The sequence below is a fragment of the Vanacampus margaritifer genome, chromosome 2 (assembly GCF_051991255.1).
Source record: "Vanacampus margaritifer isolate UIUO_Vmar chromosome 2, RoL_Vmar_1.0, whole genome shotgun sequence".
In the NCBI taxonomy this organism is placed as follows: Eukaryota; Metazoa; Chordata; class Actinopteri; order Syngnathiformes; family Syngnathidae; genus Vanacampus; species Vanacampus margaritifer.
The window spans coordinates 23683752-23702801 of NC_135433.1; the positions used below are offsets into that span (position 1 = coordinate 23683752).

The following is a 19050-nucleotide window of genomic DNA, read 5'->3' on the forward strand; positions in this document are numbered from 1 at the left end:
CGGGGCTTGAAAAGGCAAAAATGTTAATACTGTGTCTTAGTTCTGATGCTGTGCTATTATATAACACAATCTCCGATTTTGCTACCCTCAGTCTCCTCTTGGATAATAATGTTCTCTTTGCCGTTGAAGTAAATACAGAAGAGCGACATTCACCTACATTGATTTGCGTCTTACTTCGAATGATGTGTTTAGTATGGCGTGGGTTTTGCAGTTCCCTGCGGCGCTAATGTCTCATTGGTGAGTGCGTCCCTTGCATAGTATGAATATCAGTCGAGGTCTTCAGGCTGCACTTCATCCACTTTGGACTTGGCCATTATCTTTTAGTTTCATTTTTGCTGTCTGTGTCACTCCGATCATAAGAACCCCCCCACCCCAGTTCCCCTCCTCCCTTGTTGTGAGTTTCACATCTTTGCCTTGGTGGCCAAACGGTCAACGGTAATGTGACAACATGACACAGCCAGTTAGCAGCACATTATGTTCATGTAATCCCCACTGACAGGCTGAGTCATCACTCAAAGCAGCAACTCGTGTCATCGGGGAAGACGAAGAGTTTACAGCAAGAACAAAAGTGAGGATTTCTGTGCTGGGACCTTCAAATGTCTTGTAAATGTTATAAATCAATTTATGTCAGTGAATGTTTTATGATCTTTGCACTAGACTTTTTATTTTAGTTCTTCTTCTTATTTCCTCATTGGAAGATTTCTTTGTCATTATGAAAGTGTTTCCTCATCATTATGGCTGAATTTTCTCATTCACTGCCATTGACGACTATAGACGTCAAAAATTAATTTGAACTATTTCTTTTAGTTTAACATTTTTTTCCACTTTTGTCAACCAGAGTATGAAAACCTAGGAAAAAAATATTGTACATTTAAAACAGATATAACATTTGTGATTAATCGTGAGTTAACTAGTGAAGTCATACGATTAATTAAGAAAAAATGTAATCACCTGTCGTGTTTTTAATAATCTTTTCTTCATTAAAAAGAAAAGTAATTTTAATTATTTATTTTTTTAAACATTGGGATGGATGAACTTCCTGATTGACCACATACCGTAAAAATTGTACAGATATGAAATAAATGTAAATCTTCCATGTGCTACGTTTCACGTGTTTCTGTACCTGGAATGATGAGAAGAAAAGGTCGATGACCAGCTTGGTGACACGCAGACCGATGGTGGTTTCGGTGGCCTCGTCCGTTACATAAATAAAGACCACCTGGTGGATGCCCAGCAGAGGGATGAGGGTGAGAGTCGACTTGGCCAACCTGCGACGGTCCACAACGCGGTCAGATGAGAAATTTCCGAATCCACATTCCAATTCCTACTCACCTGAACTTGTAGTCTGTGTATCTCATTTGATGCGCTCTCAGTTTGGACACGAGAATTTTGATGATATGGATGAAGATCAGGAAGTTGATCTGTAAGATAACATACAGTCTGCTAGATAATTTAGCAGAAAAAATAAGCACTGGACAGTGGAACGTCCAAAGTGGAACACAAGTTTGATATTGTGGATATTTTTTCATTAATATTGGAGAACATTCTTATTGAAGTGAAACAATGTCTTTATTGAAATGGATTAATTTTGTCATCAATATGATATGACATCCTTGATGATATAGAAGAAAATGATTTCAGATCTGCAAAAATTGTCAACATTTAACCGAAAATTTTACATTGCATTAGTTTGTGTAATTTTCATCTAAACTGTCATAATACGAGGCCTCATCATGTAAGAGCGTAATTATGGGCATGGGAGAGGCTTGAAAAAGAAGTGGCATTTCGAGAAACAGCATGTGCCCTCGAATGGAAATCACTTGTGATGTGACCTTTTTACTGCATCAAGTAACTTGTTACTTACACAAATCGTTAGCATTAACACAATGTGGGGGTGAGGTCAGGCCAGAAAATGTAAGTGTAATCCTACTGACAATGTAACCCAAGATGAATTATTTCTTCATATTGCCACACAAACATAAGGTGTTCATTTCCTGCTCATCAGAACAATGTGTATCAAGAGGATTAGGGATTATTTTCTTCACTGATGTGCATCTTGAGCTCAATAGGTTTGGGATAGAGAGGGAAGCACTAAAACGGGAACGCAAACACAGGAATTCCTGCGAGGTGCAGCCCACTTAACGAGACGATTAATGCGTGGAAAATAGCGGGATGTGTGTGTGTGTGTGACAGGCCTGACGTGAGAGACAAGACAAATCGCACTTATATAAACGCTCGCAGATGACCTTCAAGGAGCAAATCCGAGCCGAGGTGTGGTCACAGTCTGTTTTGGAAGGGCGCTATAGTTTTAGGAATATTCATCTGGATTGCACACTAGAAATGTATTAAAGTGTCAATTTTTTGGGACATATTCATCATACAACATGTTGCAAATTATTAACTCATTCACTGCCATTGGCGGCTGTTGACGTCAAAAATTCATTTGAACTATTTCTATTAGTTTAACATTTTTTTCCACTTTTGTTAACAAGAGTATGAAAACCTAGAAAACATTTTTTTATTGTACATTTAGAACAGATATCACATTTATGATTAATCGTGACTTTAACTATTGAAATCATGCGATTAATTACAATTAAAAATTAGGAGCGTCGGGCAATTAAAATCGTAATTAATTGCATGACTTGAGTTAACTCACGATTAATCACAAATTTTATATCTGTTCTAAATGTACAATAAAAAACAATTCTAGAATGTCATACTCTTGTTAACAAAAGTGGAAAAAATTGTTAAACTAATAGAAATTGTTCTCATTAATAAACATTAACTGGGACTAAAACAGTTTGCATTTTCGTTGACGAGACGGAAATCTACTTCACTTAATAAAAACTGGACTAAAATCTTTGGACATTTTAGTTCATGAACAAAACCGAGACAAAAATTATATGATTTTGTAAAATCTAGTGACATTGTCATGTGACACACAGTGAGCCCCCCACCCACCACCACCCCACCCCCCCCCCCCCCTTTCAAATCTGCAGCTAGCGAGTGCAACTTGCACAAACACATGGGACAGACAGGAGAAGTAAAAAAGAAAAAAGTCAGTTATAGTTATAACGTAACATGAATCCAACGGCTATGATGTTCCGACAATAATATTAATCCAACCGCTAACTAATGCTAGCTAATTTATTAGCTTGTAGCATGAAGCCATAGTAGCCACTTGTTGATATACTGTAATTGTGTGTGAAGTTGAAATTTGATGTGAAATGGTTTTAAATCCGAAATGTTCAACACAATCTGCTGATGAAATTATATATAAAATGATTGTCCTGAATAAAACTAGACTAAAACGCTGACAGTTTTGGTTGACTAAAATAAGACAAACATAATTATGTTTTCTTGGACTAAAATAAATACTAAAATGCTAGATTTACAGTCGACTAAATGAAAATGGGTTGATGTTGACTAACTATGATAAAAACTAACAATCTGGACTAAAACTGAGACAACATTTGAGTATGAGTACATTTTCTCATTGAAATGGAAGAATTTTATAGTCAATGTGTGTAAATTTCATCATGGATTCGAGAGAATTTCCTTATCAATATTAATGAATGAATTTCCTTGTCAGTATGTAAGAACTTCTTCAATGCTATTCCTTGTCAATGGAAGTAAATTTAGATGGCAGAATTTCCTTACCAATAATGGGAATTTTATTGTCAATGTTGGTGATTTTAGAGTAAAATGAAACCATCAGAAATATATTCAAAAATAAATAAATACAAAATATTACTTTAAAAAAAACATTTTCATTGAGCTTTCAGTTGTATCACTTTTAGGGTGTTCGACTTGGAGGGTTCCACTGTATTATTATTTTTTAAATAGTGCGTTGAGTAAAATACATATGGGCAAGTAAACAAAGATTACCACAACTGCCACCAGTATGGGGGAACGTATGATCCACCAGTAGTTCATGTTTATATTCTGACCCCAGCACCTGTAAAACAGCCACAGCATTATCAACACTCGGTGTTAACATTTAGACCGCTTGCGTAACAAAGCCACGGCCCGAATGTTTACGTGAAATATTAATGAGGTGGCAGCCGCCTGTGACGCCTTCCAAAAAGTGCTTTGACATAATTCCCATATTTGGCTGCTCATAACAGAGTGTGTGCGGTGCAGTTTGTGGAGTGGAGTGAGCGCACTAATGAGGTGTTAGATTTAGCGTCAACATTGACTTTGTTTGGGAGCAAGACAATCTGCCAACATTTGATCCTACACAGGCAACACTGCTATTTAGTGCTTACACTCCATATTTAAATGTCTTTATATCCACTGCTATAAACTTTACGAGGTGTCATATTTATCCTGTACTTTATTCACTTCATCTACTGTGATTACTCACTTTTGTTTTTGTTGTTATTCACGCTGCTGTGTGCTGTATGCTGTGCTAACATTTGAAAAGCATATCAATTTGGAATTTCACAAGCAATCCTCAGATGAGCAATGCAACTTGTACACGGAATTGCTCTGGATGTCGTTATTTTACACGCAATTTTAAGTTAGTTTGTTAAAAAAAAACAAAAAAAAAACATAGACCAACATGAATCAAACACAAACGTGTTGAATAAGAGACACATTCTACTACATACATGAAAAGGATCAATGTCCTTATAACTTGATTAACGGCACCACACAATGCATTCTGGGAACAATATACAGGTGTATGCAAAATAGGTAGATATAACAGGCTCCTACGGGCAAAGTGTTGCCGTGTTCCATTTGCATTCGCGTTATTTTTTGGTACAGTTGGGCCCCGCAATTTTGGGCTGGCCTGCAAATAGTGAAAATCTGCAAATAATTGACAGCAATTAAAATATATATATATATATATATATATATATATATATATATATATATATTATGTACAATGATTTTACCAATCTGGCCCTTGGTAATATATTTTCCTCCATGTGGCCCCTGAGCTATTATGAGTTTGACACCCCTGAGAGACCTAAATTTATCTTAATTTATCTAAGCTCAGTTTATTTTAGATTGTCTGACCTTGAGTTATTTTTTTCTTATACATTTTTTTTTTAAACTTAGTTTAGGTGAGAAAGACAAAAGGCAACGTGAAAACAATGCAGAAACTTACTCATGATTCTCATAGAGATATTTAGCGATCACCCAGGGAACAAGGAATAACAACGGTGTACCTGTGAAGAAATGATGACGACATTATTATTAGCATGATTGTGCATCAGTCTTCTATGCTGACTTGCAGCTGTACAGGTCCGGCTCACCCCAGCCGATGCACAGGTAGATCTGGAAGTAGTTCCTCTCTGTAAACACGGTGATGACCAGCAGGTTGTGGAGGTAGATGCCTTCCACCAGGAGCCAGTAGCTGTTGGCCAAGATGCTGTACTGCATCATCACCGCGGCAACACGGCAGCTCACGGTTATCTGCCAGGCCAGAGTCATTGCATTCATGGATTTTCCTCACTGATACATGAGCATTCCCTCTTTGGGAGAATTTTCTTGTCGCTAGGTGTGACATGTTCCCATTTTAGAGAACGATAAGAATCTTGAAGATTGTCCACAGACCTCATTGTTGACCAGCAAGTCGACGGGTGACTCGGCGGCCCGTGAGAATCCTTGCTCCTGATCCCGGCTCAGGTCCTGTGATGCGATGTTAGCCTCCATCAGCACGTCTTTAATAATGATGGACAATGCTCGCAGGATGAAGGATGCAAACAGGTTCATGTGGATGTTATTCCTCATGCAGTGCAGCTTCCTGTTGGGCGACAGGACACATTTGTTCCACTTTTAAAACTACAATAAGGATATTCGCCTTTTACCTGAAGAATATGAGAATGCTTAAAGCCAACACCAGAGCCACCAGAGATAGGGAGTACCCCACTGTGTACATGATCCGAATGTGGTCGTAGTACTGCTGCAAAAACAAACAGCGTCATTTAGTTTTCATAAAGTTCAGTCATTTTTGATGGATTTTGAGGGATTCAAATGATCAATGTTGGACAGCCTTACCTGACTGGGGCCGCTGGAGTCGCACTCGCTGGTGTTCTTCATGGTTAGCCACTGGCCATTAGCGTCACACTCCTGGTACACCAGGCCGTGCTGAACTACACTCCCCAAAACACACACTTATAACCTACTTCAAAGTATTCCGCGACGTGAACTAATGAGTACACACTCACACGCACGCACACACGCACACACATGCGCACACACACACACACACACACACACACACACACACACACACATGCACATACTTACCCACATACAATTTTTTTTAACAAAATAAAATAAAAATAAATAAAATTAAATTAAATCTAATTAAAAAAAAAAGAGAGCAATGATGATGACATGTCAAATCGGTAAAATTACCGAATGAACAATACTGAGCTCTCTCAGATTTTTTTTTATAAAATAATAATTAATTAATTATTTTTTAAGTATTCCGGGACGTATCAACTGCCACATTATTAATCATACCTTTTTGGTACCACGGTAGATACCATGGACACGATACGCTGACCGTAGTGTTAGGCAGCCCGTCGGGCCAGCATGCGTACTTGTCAAAGGTTCTGTTGCACACGAGCACTGCGGGAAACAATAACACAGCAGCAATACCATTGAGACCACGATGGCGCTTTCATCTTGACATTAAGCTGAAAGCTTCCACTCATGAACTTGTGTTTATGAGAGCTTTCATCTTGGCTCTCCCAGTTAATCTTGTCACTGTAGTTGAACACAGTCCTCCAGTTTGCCTCAATGGAAATAGGAATAATCTCATAGTGTAGTGAAATGTAAAAACAATCAAACTGCTTGCGCACAGAATGAGAAGGACTCGGTTGACATGCTAATTTTACGCTTTTGGAGGTCAAATGTTTCAACAACCCCCCGTGTAGCCACTTTCACTGTACCGGTAAAAGTTTCGCAACCAATCAGAGGACGTAGAAATGTTGATGTCATCGAGGGCCAGTGCGCTGTCCCCGCCTAGACAAATTGAATGTCCCAGTGTTCAAGAGACAGTCCCATTGCAGCTGATTCTGAAGGCCCTCAGCAGATAAGATTGCCATGGTGACACACAAAGGCTGAAATATGATGGGACAAAAAACTAGCATCCACATTCACTGTGTGTCTACTGGATGTGATGCAGCCAAGAGAAACAATGCAATAGAAAATAGACAACGGAATACATGTTACGTAATCAGATTGCAAAAAAAATGTAACTAGATTCCATTACAGTTACAGGAAAAAACATGTAATTAGATTACAAGTACAGTTATTAAAAATGGGGATTACTTTGAGGGATTACAATTACAATGAGAGAGAGTGCGAAAGAGAGTATTCACTGGAACTTACTCGGAGCGAAAGTTTGAGCTAAGAGTCCAACGGCATGCTACTCACTGTAGCTTCTTGCTAGCTAGCCCGCTAGACTACAACCATAATGTGAGTTACACCTTCCAAACAAATCTTCCTCCCACCAAATCACGATTCAAACATCATGCACAACATATACATATATAAATATATATAAACTTGTGACTAGGATAAAAGTTTTTATTTTTTATTTTTCATTCTATCTTTCTATCTATCTATCTATCTATCTATCTATCTATCTATCTATCTATCTATCTATCTATCTATCTATCTATCTATCTATCTATCTATCTATCTATCTATCTATCTATCTATCCATCTATCTATCTATCAAACTGTGAGGTGTGGTTGCTTTCAGTGACAGTTCGAAAACAGCATATGGCCTTCAATCAATAGCCTACATGCTTTTTAATTACACAAGGATTTTTTCTATTTGTAGGCTGCCCGGGTCCCTGTCACCCGCAAATAGCAGGGGCACATTGTATAGAATATATATTGTGGTGATATTTATTTTTATTTTGTCTTCATGAGCATACTCAATATTGGAGTAATCCAAAAGTAATCCAGTTATGTTACTTTAATATTATGGTACTTGGATTACATTACTAACCATGTTTTTTAGCAGGTAACTTGTAACTGTAATAGATTACATTTTAAAAGTAACCCTCCTAACCCTGAAAATAGATTACAATAGCGTTTTAAGAAAAAAGGAATCCAATTTCATGCAATAAATATTTTGGCTGTAAATGTAGATCAGTTTAGCTCACCAATGCTCGGCGGGGCTCTGCTGTTGTTGCGTTCACACTCGTCCATGTACAATTTCCAGCTCTCGTGCAGTTTATCCATGGTGACGGCGGGGGACATCTAAAGTGGCGTAGGGAGGGGAGGTTCAAGTGATCAGCAAATATGCTTTATAACGGATACACTCTTTGCATGCTTTTACTGGCACTCCGGGGTCACCAGGTGGGACAGAAGTGCGATAAGAATTTGAGACAGACACAAGGCATGATACAACGCTCATGTAAAGGTGTATATATAGTATACATGTGTTGTACTGTGACATAATCCATAAGTGTGACCCACTCTGTGTTGATGGGGGGTTGTACAGGGTGACATTAAACACACGCCGTTAACAAAACATGACAGTTTGCTTAGATGAGCACATCGCCACGTTGCTCTGGATTTTCTCAGAGGGCAACGGAGGTGAGGAAGAAATACACACGACCCACATGGAAAACACCAATATCGCTCCTTGGAAGTCACAATTAGGCAAATTTAATATTTTTTCAAAAATCCATACTTTTGGTCAGCCCACGTGTGTGGGTGTCATTTTTATTGAAAAATTTTAAGTCTTGAAAATGTATTCTCTTTAATGGCTGAAAATTCATGTCGTTTTGGACAACAACGCCAGTAATAGATTAGTGCTGTCAAGCGCAAATTTTTTTTTGAACTAATTAATCGCGATCAATCACATTTTTCTACTTCTACTTCTGCTTCTACTTTTTTCTTACTCTTACTTCTTTCTTCTAAAGCTTGTAACAGATATTTACTTGAGAATTAAAGTAAAATCATGAAATAGAAAGTATATTTATCATCAAAGGAGTTTCTAATAGCTTTTTTGGGTACTTGAATAGAATACTTCAGTAAAATACAGCTGTTAAACAAAACAATCTGTTAAACAAAACAATCAAAATAGACTCAGCTTTACAAGCCATCTTTTTTCTCATAGAAACTTTTGGCTTGCAGGCAGCACATTTGAGAAGGGCTGATTTGCGAAGCCTAGTGGAGGGAACTTGAGCAAGTTATTTCACTATGAGTTGGTATATAAAGACGCACATCTAAGATTCTATTTGGATTCGTAAAGTGCACAAATTACAGCAAGCGCCGAGAAAAACTGAAAGGAAAACTACCTCTGTCTGTATTTGTCTTAGCACCAGTGGCTAAGTTTGGCTGCAGGTTATAGGCCGTAACAGGAAGTAAATAAAACTGAATCATTTTTTTGTAACGCTTTAACGAATTTAAATTAATCTCCAGAGTTAACGCTTTACTTTTGACAGCCCTAATTACATTTATTTGAAACAATTTGCACTTTATTTAAAAAAAAAAAAAAGAGAGACTCAAAATGTCTTGTTTTAAAACCTGTCAGCTACCACACAAGCATCTATGACCATATATGGCAAAGTAAGAATATCAACAACAACCACAAGAATAAACATATTGTTCAAATCGATACCTCTGATCTTTGTAAATCTTGGATTTGATTCAATTAACCAATGGGTGTACCTCTTGTTGTGTCCATTGTGTGCACATGTAGAGGACCAACCTGGATGCTGCCGGAGACGAGGAGCATTGCCAAAAGCAGGAAGAGCCGCGACATGCCTTTGTCAATGGGGGTGGGGGGGCAAATGTGGGCTGGGGGAGGGGGGAATTCTGCTGGACGTGGAGGGTTTTCACCTCATTGGGGGAAGGAGGGGTCTTATCTGGGCCGGCCACACTACCTGGATAACACACACACACACACACGCACACACACATACATTGCCAATGTCATGTAACACATGAGCCAAAAGAGGAAAGAGGCACATTGGAAAGTGTAGTATACTCAAGAGGTCATTGTGAGTCGGACCCGTCCCATTTCCATCCTGGTGACTCACTCATGTTGCCCGGCCGCACGTCGGCCTGCTGTCACTCACCTACGCATGGACCGCACCAGAGAGCTTAAGCGTGAAGCGGGAGAACGGGACGAAATCTGAAACGTTTCTGCAAAAAACACCTTGACCGTGGAAACATTTTTGGCTAAAACGTTTCAAATTTCATTCGGTTCTGGTCTTTGCGGGCTGACACGGAGGACAGATGTATGGAGTCAAGACACATTTTTTCCCCCTCTCCTCAGCTGTGTTTTGTCTGAACATTCTAAACAAAGGCAAGAAAATGTAAATGTCCGACGGCATGGGAGCGGGACCTCAGATAGCATCTAAAGCAAAGAGGAATGCTTTCCTAATGGCCTGTACAGTGGAATGACCTACAGGAAGCATTAGCTGATTACCTCGGGCGCCGACGGGCATCAGGTCAACCCGAGTCACCACATTACTATCATGTATGTACAACATGAAGGGTTTTCGTCATGTGACAGTGTGCATTTTGCTTTTTCTTTTTTTAAACACTAGTCCAGAAGAAAGAGCAGCCTAATCAAGTGAAGAATGTGGGAATGGCATCTCAAAACATCTTTCCCCATAGAGATCAATCTGCTCCATCACCACCACTCCAAAAAAATAAAAATAATGTACAGCGAAGACTTTACAGAATTGTACTGTATGAAAGACATAAGGTGAGAAGTTAGAACATAACTAAATAAAATGTAAAGAACGAAGAATTTGTGCATTGTGCTGCTCCTTGTGGTGTACATGCCTTGACCACCAGGGGGCAGTATAATACATATAGACCTACTACATGTCGATTTGACGACAAAACAGTGAAGACTGTCACCAAAAATTGCAATAACAATATAGTCGCTTTTCTCAAAGGATAAACATTATGCCTATGAGCATAATTATTATTTTAATATGTTACCATTAGCCTGCCTATCGCATTTTGCGTTGTGTGTTAGCACTACGCTAGCAGAAATACGGAAGACAGTTTATGCGTTTTTGCTAAATTGACAAATAGTAGACATGTCCCAACCAAAAATGTTTATGATTGGCTATAGTAATCATTTAAACTCTAAATATACGCCAAGATATGATCCCCAAACATTTTATTTATATAGTTTCAGACTTGCGCTAACAACCAAGGCTGCTCCCCGACATGAAGTGTCACTTCAACGGAAGCTGAGTTAGTGGGCTTCGTTCTTCAACGGTCAAATTTGTCAGCCACATGACATAGCTTCCAATGCGACTCCACCAAATTCACACGGCCCGCTAATCCAGACTTCAAATCCGTTTTGACAACGCTTAGGTGCCATCTTGTGTCGACTTAGTGTGTTTCTCAAATTAAAGGTTATATATTTACTGTGTAAACTATTCATATAGACAATTATAAATACGCTTAGGGGGGGGGGGGGGTGTCATTTACACACTGTCATTCACAATAAGGCTCAATTTATATTACTGTAACTTTATGTGAAAGTGAAAAGGAAATTCTCCAAGCTCTTCCCACACATTTTAAATATAGTAGCGTGGTTCTTATTATCATACTCGCTCTCTCCATTCTCTCCCTTGACAAACACAACCAGCCTTGCTAACAACCACGAAGGCATGGTGCTGTTGTTCTGCCAGTTGGAGGACAATGATTAACAGGCGGCAGAGCGGGAGATGCCCCGTGACCCCGATATTTTGCTGTCGCACTTGTCTGCTTGAGATGTGGATCTTCGAGGCCACATGAGCTCCATAAGGCCTATTAAGTATTCATCACTTTTTCTTTGTGTATGAAATATTAATATTCTGTGCCATTCTTAAGCGCACCGATGAAGATGAGATGGGGGAAATGAAAATATTCAGAGCAATGTATATATATATATATATATATCCCTGATTTAGCATCGTTAATTACCTTTACTCTAGGCCGGAGCAGATGAAGACAGATAAAGAAGCCCTGATGAATAATCCTGCCTGCTGGATCCGTGCCGATGTGACATGTACGGTATATAATATGATACGTCTGCTCAGATATGAGCACAGGAAGCAAAGGAGGCATTGGTGGGGGGCTGGAGTCCAACTTGCAGGATAATTACGCTGTTTATGTTGACGCCATACGGTACCATATTGAAGCGCTTTCTATTTCTCACTAACCAGCAAACGACATCCATTTGTTTTAATGCTATTTCCATAAAACGCAGCAAGTGGGGTTGAAAAAAACTCATTTCCAAAACAGCACGATTAGGTTATTCCAACTAAACAATTAGATGCCTTGCATGGTAAAGTAAATGTATTCTTTAAAAGCTGAGTAAATGTGCTTACATTGTTATTATAGGCATTCATTGAATGTAATGTTAAGGTTTTTGACACACTTTTTTGCAGTCTCTAAATCCACATATTTTACTGGTAACTCACACAGGGGCGGGCAAACTTTAATGCCCAAATGTCACGTTTGATTTTTAAAAACAAACAGATGGGCCAGGTCATTGGCAGGTAAGGCAAAGGTCGTTACAATTGTCATCTAAAGTATGTCAAATAAATAATTTTAATGATGTAACAAGTCATTCTAGTTTGATCTAGAAGGAATTTAATCATAATTAATTAAGTAATTCAAGTTGTCAACACATTTTCCAAATAAACATGAGCAATTCGGTTATAGCGCTTTCACTCTACGGTTGATATTTCTTCAGAAGACGTCACAGGGAAGACCAATCGTTATTGCCTTTGGCTGTGATGGTTTTTGTGTTTTTGGCTGTTGATTTGGTTTGTGTGTTTTTGTCGCTGATTGAATATGTAGCATTCCAGCTGTTAGTAGCGGTAGAGTTGTGGAGTTAGCACATTGAGTCGGCAAGTTTTGTGTTGGTTTCTGACCAACTAAGTTTTGACATTTGGTATGGGGTAGATGCCATGGGCTCCCGACTTCCGGGTTTCACACATAAGTGTTGTTTCCGGCCACTGATGGCCGTATTCTAACACTCGCACCCCTACCCCTGCGCCCCTCAACCGCGCGTTCCCGCCTCTCAACCAGACACATTACACAGTCGCACCCGTCGACGGGAACGCGCAACCGAGGGAAACAAAGGCGGAAGGGCACGAACTGGGGCGTGGCCCACGCGTTGCAAACAGGAAACGGAAACATAGCTGATGTGTGAAAACCAGGAAGTCGGAAGTCCCGCCTCCTCTGTGACATATACCCCGTTAGACTGCTTGGTGTGTTGACTGTATGTTTTAGCACTGTATATGTGGTTTATATAGGCATTTAGGTGATGCTTGCTTTTAAGATAATATACAATCATGGTGGTTGCTTTTATCAGGGCATTTACTAGACTCAGAACAGTTGCCTGATGTTGACCATCCAGGCACCCTGTGATGTTAGTAGTTGCCATCTTGATCTTGGGCAAAACAGCAATTTGGGCAGTGGGTGATTCCAGTTTATTTGTCAGGAAACAGGGCAAATTAATATATTTTAAATCATTTTTTTTGTGACTAAAATTATTCAAAATTCACACTTATGTGTGCTGCTTTCACTGACAGTCAGTGTTCCAATAGTGGCTATTCATTTTCACCTTGTTTCATTTGCCTTGAACTTTTTCGGTGATGAACGCTCAACTGAATTGCCACTTGAGCTGAATTGGATGAAAAAAAACTATTTGTTTGGACGATGTTTGTGTGGGTAAAAAATGCGTGACACGCACAACTGAATGAGGAAAATTTGCTGAGTAGACACAAAAGTACAAGATATTCAAGTGCATGTCGGACAATTTGTGTTAAAACTTGCTATTGTTTTGTTTGGAGGGTTCCTCATTCATTCACTTGCATGCGCAAACAAATGGAACAATCAAACAACACTGTATGTGTTTGAAGGAGATCAACAGGGATTAAAATCAAGCCTCTTTACAACATAATAACGGTTCTGCTGCAAAAAATGAATTGAATAAAAACGCTTTGTTTTCCGACGTAGCCTGAACAGATATTCGTTAAATGAATGACTAACAAAGCAAACATGCAGGACAACTCTTGTCAAGCACGAAGGCCTTGTATCAAAAAACCCCAACAACAACGTATTTTGAACATGATGTGAGGTCATGCACACGCACGCTCAAACGCTCCAGGCTGAAGTTACATGAGGACAACAACGGTCTGCCATCGGATAAAGGGCTACACGTACCGCTAAGCACATTGGCTAGCCGCTAGCTAAACAGGACGTCATGTAAATCGCACAATCTGCTCCCATCTAGAGTTTGGATAATGCGCCATGGAGTAACTATAGGAGGCGTATATTTGCTGAAAATTTGGGTCAAGACATTTCCTGGTAAATTCATTGAAATAGCAGCAAGATCCACTTAACAGTTTACTGACAGCTAAACTCTTGTGTTGTGTCACATTGACGCAATACAGGACGTGTGTTTGTGAGCAATGGCTTCCCTGTTGTTGTATACACGCGTCGCTAACAACCGCGTAACCTTCGCCACGACGGTCATGGCCTAATTTGGTCAGTCCGCCAGGGCTCTCGCTTGTCAAATGGATTACTAAAGAGCAGGACTTTGACTATTCGCTGTCCGACGGCGTGAGTCTGCTCTGCTGTGTTTGCAAAATATGTCACAACTAATATTTAGTCGGTGGGCCTCTATTGTTCTGCCGGGCCTCTAGCTTGATGTCCGTTTTAGAATGTTTTCACGGACTAGATAAGGATTTTCAGTGTCACTGATTACTCAGAAGCCAACCCCCTCCGAGAAGACATTGATTTTGGAAAATACCCGTCAGAAACGGCCAAACTGCGATCAAAGTCCAAATCTGTATGCTTGTTATGCTGTTTTAGGGCCCTACCACTCAGCTTTCTGCCTTAGAGCTACTTGAAGAAAATATTTAGCTCTCCAAGTATCACCATCATAACTGAGGAGAGTAAAATTAATAAGTCACTAGTGATGGGACATTGTGATTTCCTAGGGATGGTGTAGAATTGATCAGTTGGAAATTTTAATTTTTGCAGAGATTTATAGACATAGTGTTGGAATTTTATGCTTCCTAACTTGTTAAATGATTATTGATCATCATTGTGAGAAACCATTGACGTGATCACTATCAATCTCGTTATTTAAAAAAGAAATCATTAAAGGTGACTCCAGCAAATTTGTTATTTTAGGAGTGTGTATGTAACCGGTAGCCATTCACACGAATTAATACCCAAGAAGTTGCTCTCGGTTTGTAGCTGTTTGTAGCTGTTTTCTGTATTTATGTTCTAAGTATTTTACGTAAAATTTTACCTCATATAATCTTTTTTTTTTTACTGTGAGGATAAGAAAGCACAACTCTCTCTTGTGAATGATATTTAAATAGTGAATTGGAGGAAGCAAGATTTGTTTGGACGGTGTAACTCACATTATGGTTGTAGGCTAGCGGGCTAGCTAGCAAGAAGCTACAGCGCGTAGCATACCGCTGGACTCTTAGCTCAAACTCAAAGTCAGTTTGTTCGTTCCCACCTCCCCAACACGTAGCAACGGTCCCACTCGCGCGGGCGTGCACGCGCTCTCTCTCGCTCTGTCTCTCTCTCTGATATTGTGGTGTCATTTTGCTATGAGACAAAGCAATATTTTTGTGGTTTGGTGCCAGTTATATGAGGCAGATGATAACTGAGGAGAAATGGACAGATATTTCCTAGACAATTAATCAGATTTTGTTCACTGGTACTGTGTCTCTCATTATTCTCAAAATGCGTGACCTGTCTCTTGTATACTAAAGGGTTAATAATTTTCCCTTTCTAGTTCTACAACTCAACCAACCTTGTTCGAATGTTCATGGAATGTTGATCTCCATGAAAAACCCTATTGCTTTTCAAGGGATATCCAAACCATATGCTACCAGGGGTCAAAGGTACTGCGAGGTTGTTACGGGATCGTGGTCAGTTCGTCAATGCGGGATTAATGCAAGAACACGACTAACTTTGGATAACCTGTTTGAGGCTAATCGGTCCCATTTCCTGTATCAAAAAGTCACATCCTCGGCTCGCATACGAACCAACAGGAAACAAAAGGACATTAACGGTTAACCTGTGATCTGAAACCCAAAAGCAGATGGTCTTGCATAACAATCTATGAGGATGCAGTGGTCCGTGACCCTGCCGTCGTTTTCTCCCAGCCTCTTCCTCCTCCTCCTTGGCTGGGCGCATTATTGATTTGTTTTTGTCAAGTCTCTATAGGGGTCACATCTGGTGAATATGGGTGGCAAACAATGATGAACGCCTGTGAAACGTTAGCCATGTACCTGCATTGTGCTCACGTCACGTGTTGGAAGAGTGTGAATGCGCTTGTTAGTCGGCCACAGCAAAAAATCCACAAGGACACTTCAATGATCATCTCCTCCCACAACACTGTACACGCTTTCTGCTATGTTTGTGGGTGAACGGATGTTTGAATCACATTTTTATAGATAGTTTTTTATGGCCTTCTGTTGCTTAACTGGGCCACCAGCGGAGAAAAATCAAGAAATTGACAACAGAGTAAAACAGTCACCATCACAAAACCATTAAAGTAGCAGTAAGGAACTTTTCAACCTTATTAAAATATTTTCATAACTGTTCTGATGAAACATGGACTTAAAAGTAGTTGAATGGTCCCTTTGCCATGGCCTGAGGGGTCTGTATCATTTTTACTGGCACTAAGCAACTTTGAGTAGGATGGTAGGAACACTGCCACCCAAAAAACGACAAATGCGCTGATTGCTTTATGGCATACAGTATGTCACTTCCCCCTTTCCCCATTCGTTACAAAGATGGAAGTCAACTTGAATGTTGACGCGCGATTATTGCTTTCCGGGCAGAAGCTGCAAAATAACTGAAAAGTTTTGTCTGAACAGACAAAAAGGAAAAAGGGAGGCTACCTGTATAAAAGGACATTCAAGCACTTGTCCTCATGGGAAATGTGGTCTTCCTTCAGGTATAACAATACCGCTTTTGTCCATATGACGCCGCTACAATTAACATAAACTGAAAGTTCCTTAGTGCTGCTTTAAGACATCCGAGAGACAAATTGTCCCATTCTAGTTTTCATTTTCAAGCCATGGTAGCTATGTTGAATGACTATAGGTAAAATTTCCTAGGGGAATATTGAATTAAAATTTAAATTTAAATAATAATAAATTAAAAATTAAAAATTAAAAATTAAAAATTAAAAATTAAAAATTAAAAATTAAAAATTAAAAATTAAAAATTAAGGAATTAATTGATTAATTAATTAATTAATTACTAAATGTTCCTTTAAGTAGCCAAAAATGGCAAAGCTGCACAAAAACATTACATTAGTTCCTCTAAAAAAAAATTTTTTAAAACCTATGGTAAATCATTGAACAAGCCATTTTTGAACCCCGTAAATTTAACATACCACAAAGAAGAGTGTCGTTAACAACCCTGTCAAATTACAAAAACTAAAAAGTATATAAAATGATGCTTCAAAATGAACAATCAAGCCTTTGTTTCCACTCTCAGAAGCTGTGGGCTGCTCAACTGTCAGTCAAATATCTGTACTATGACCAGGACAACTGAGCAACTTTATCCCTCATCTTTCTTATGCTTATGCCTACATATAAGTCATGTTTGAGCCTTGAAAATATCCAGTGATTTGCCTCCGTGGCAGGAATTGGTATGCCACGACAAGCAGACATGCCAGCCCTAAGCACTGCTCCACATGCTGGCTGTCAAAACAGACTTTTGGATCATTTTTTTCAAGGTGTAAGTATAGCTAGCATAGCTGGACGTCACAATTGTACTGGATAACAAAGGCGCTCAATTTCTTATGTACAGGAAGTGCGTGAGAGGCGACTAATGTTAGTGCCGAGGTGTGTCACTGAGGTCAGTTGTAGCCGTACCCCAAATATTTCATTAAAACTGAAATGGTGAAAAACAATTGAGGACTACTACTTAATAGGGTTATGTTTACATGAGTGTTTACATGACGCGTTTATATTTTAGTTCGTAAATCAATTAATGTTTTCATGATTTCAATTACATTAGTAGAATGAGATTGATGCGCTTGAGTTATTGTTTTAAATAAAGTTCTACTGCAATGTCATAATTTCCCTGCGACCGCCCATCATGGCAAGACTCACTTGATTACACAATGCACTCTGCTTTTAAACACAGATTACATTCAATCTGATCACATTGATAAAATACGCTCTTTCCATCCGTGCTGCAGCCTCTTGCCGATAAATGAACATTCATTGCTTGTCCCGGATTCAAATCTCAGTCGCGACGCTGTCCTGTTTGGATAGCAGCAAAGTGCTCTGTAATCTTCAAACAGGAAGACCTTGTCATTATTTATTTACCGATGAGATTCAAAACAAGTGCTGCATAACATAGTCAGCTTTTGAAAAGACAATGCAGTAATCAGCCGCCTATAAACTAAAACATATCTTTCTTTTCAAAAGCCAAACAAATGGCACACTATCTTAAAAAAATGCACACATTAAAATGAAAATGGGAAAGATTTGTCAAGTCAGTAGTTTCATGAATACCAATTTAAAGTCAAGTCCCCCATAGCTACTGCTTAATGTGCATCCATCTGAGGAAGTCACCCAAAATGGAAATTAGTGACAATTCTTACACTTTCTATTTTGACTAGGATTAAGAATTCTTAAAGGATGAAGGGTTTTTCCTTTCTGATGTGATTTGGCTTTGCTTTTGGCCAAAATCAGATTGGAAGCTCAGATACTGTTTGCCACTTTGGCACTAAAACCATCGGATAAACTGTTCTTAATTAAGTCTAATGGGGATGGAGTCAACAAAAACTTCTCACCAAGTCCAACATTGATTCATACATTCATACAACTAATCCTCAATGGAGCCCAAGCTCATCAATTCTAGTGTCGCCATGGTTACCACATACTCGGTTGTGTATTCTCTTGCCCGGAGAAATAAACTAACAAGCCAAACCAAATGTTGCTTTCGTGAGATCAGAAATCAGATAAATCCACTGCTGCTACTGATAATAAGGCAAATGAAATGCCGAGTTTATCTTTTTACTTCCCGGGTTTGAAATATGACTGTGCT

General features: G+C 39.1%; 1 protein-coding gene across 5 annotated transcripts in view; it reads right to left on the reverse strand.

Annotated features, from left to right (window-relative positions):
* Nucleotides 1-19050, reverse strand: part of gcgra (glucagon receptor a) — a 42248-nt gene that overhangs the window by 2457 nt on the left and 20741 nt on the right. The window contains exons 2-12 of one of the 5 annotated variants that reach the window (XM_077557985.1): nucleotides 9698-9868; nucleotides 8142-8238; nucleotides 6484-6591; nucleotides 6013-6128; nucleotides 5823-5917; nucleotides 5569-5758; nucleotides 5268-5427; nucleotides 5120-5180; nucleotides 3892-3961; nucleotides 1333-1421; nucleotides 1124-1268 (exon numbers count right to left, since the gene is read on the reverse strand). In XM_077557985.1, coding sequence (XP_077414111.1) covers nucleotides 1124-1268; nucleotides 1333-1421; nucleotides 3892-3961; nucleotides 5120-5180; nucleotides 5268-5427; nucleotides 5569-5758; nucleotides 5823-5917; nucleotides 6013-6128; nucleotides 6484-6591; nucleotides 8142-8238; nucleotides 9698-9751 — 1185 coding nt within the window. In that variant the 5' untranslated portion in view covers nucleotides 9752-9868. Of the gene's footprint in view, nucleotides 1-1123; nucleotides 1269-1332; nucleotides 1422-3891; nucleotides 3962-5119; nucleotides 5181-5267; nucleotides 5428-5568; nucleotides 5759-5822; nucleotides 5918-6012; nucleotides 6129-6483; nucleotides 6592-8141; nucleotides 8239-9697; nucleotides 9873-19050 lie in introns of all 5 variants that reach the window. The other 4 variants (XM_077557988.1, XM_077557987.1, XM_077557986.1 and 1 more) reach the window with 4 other exon arrangements.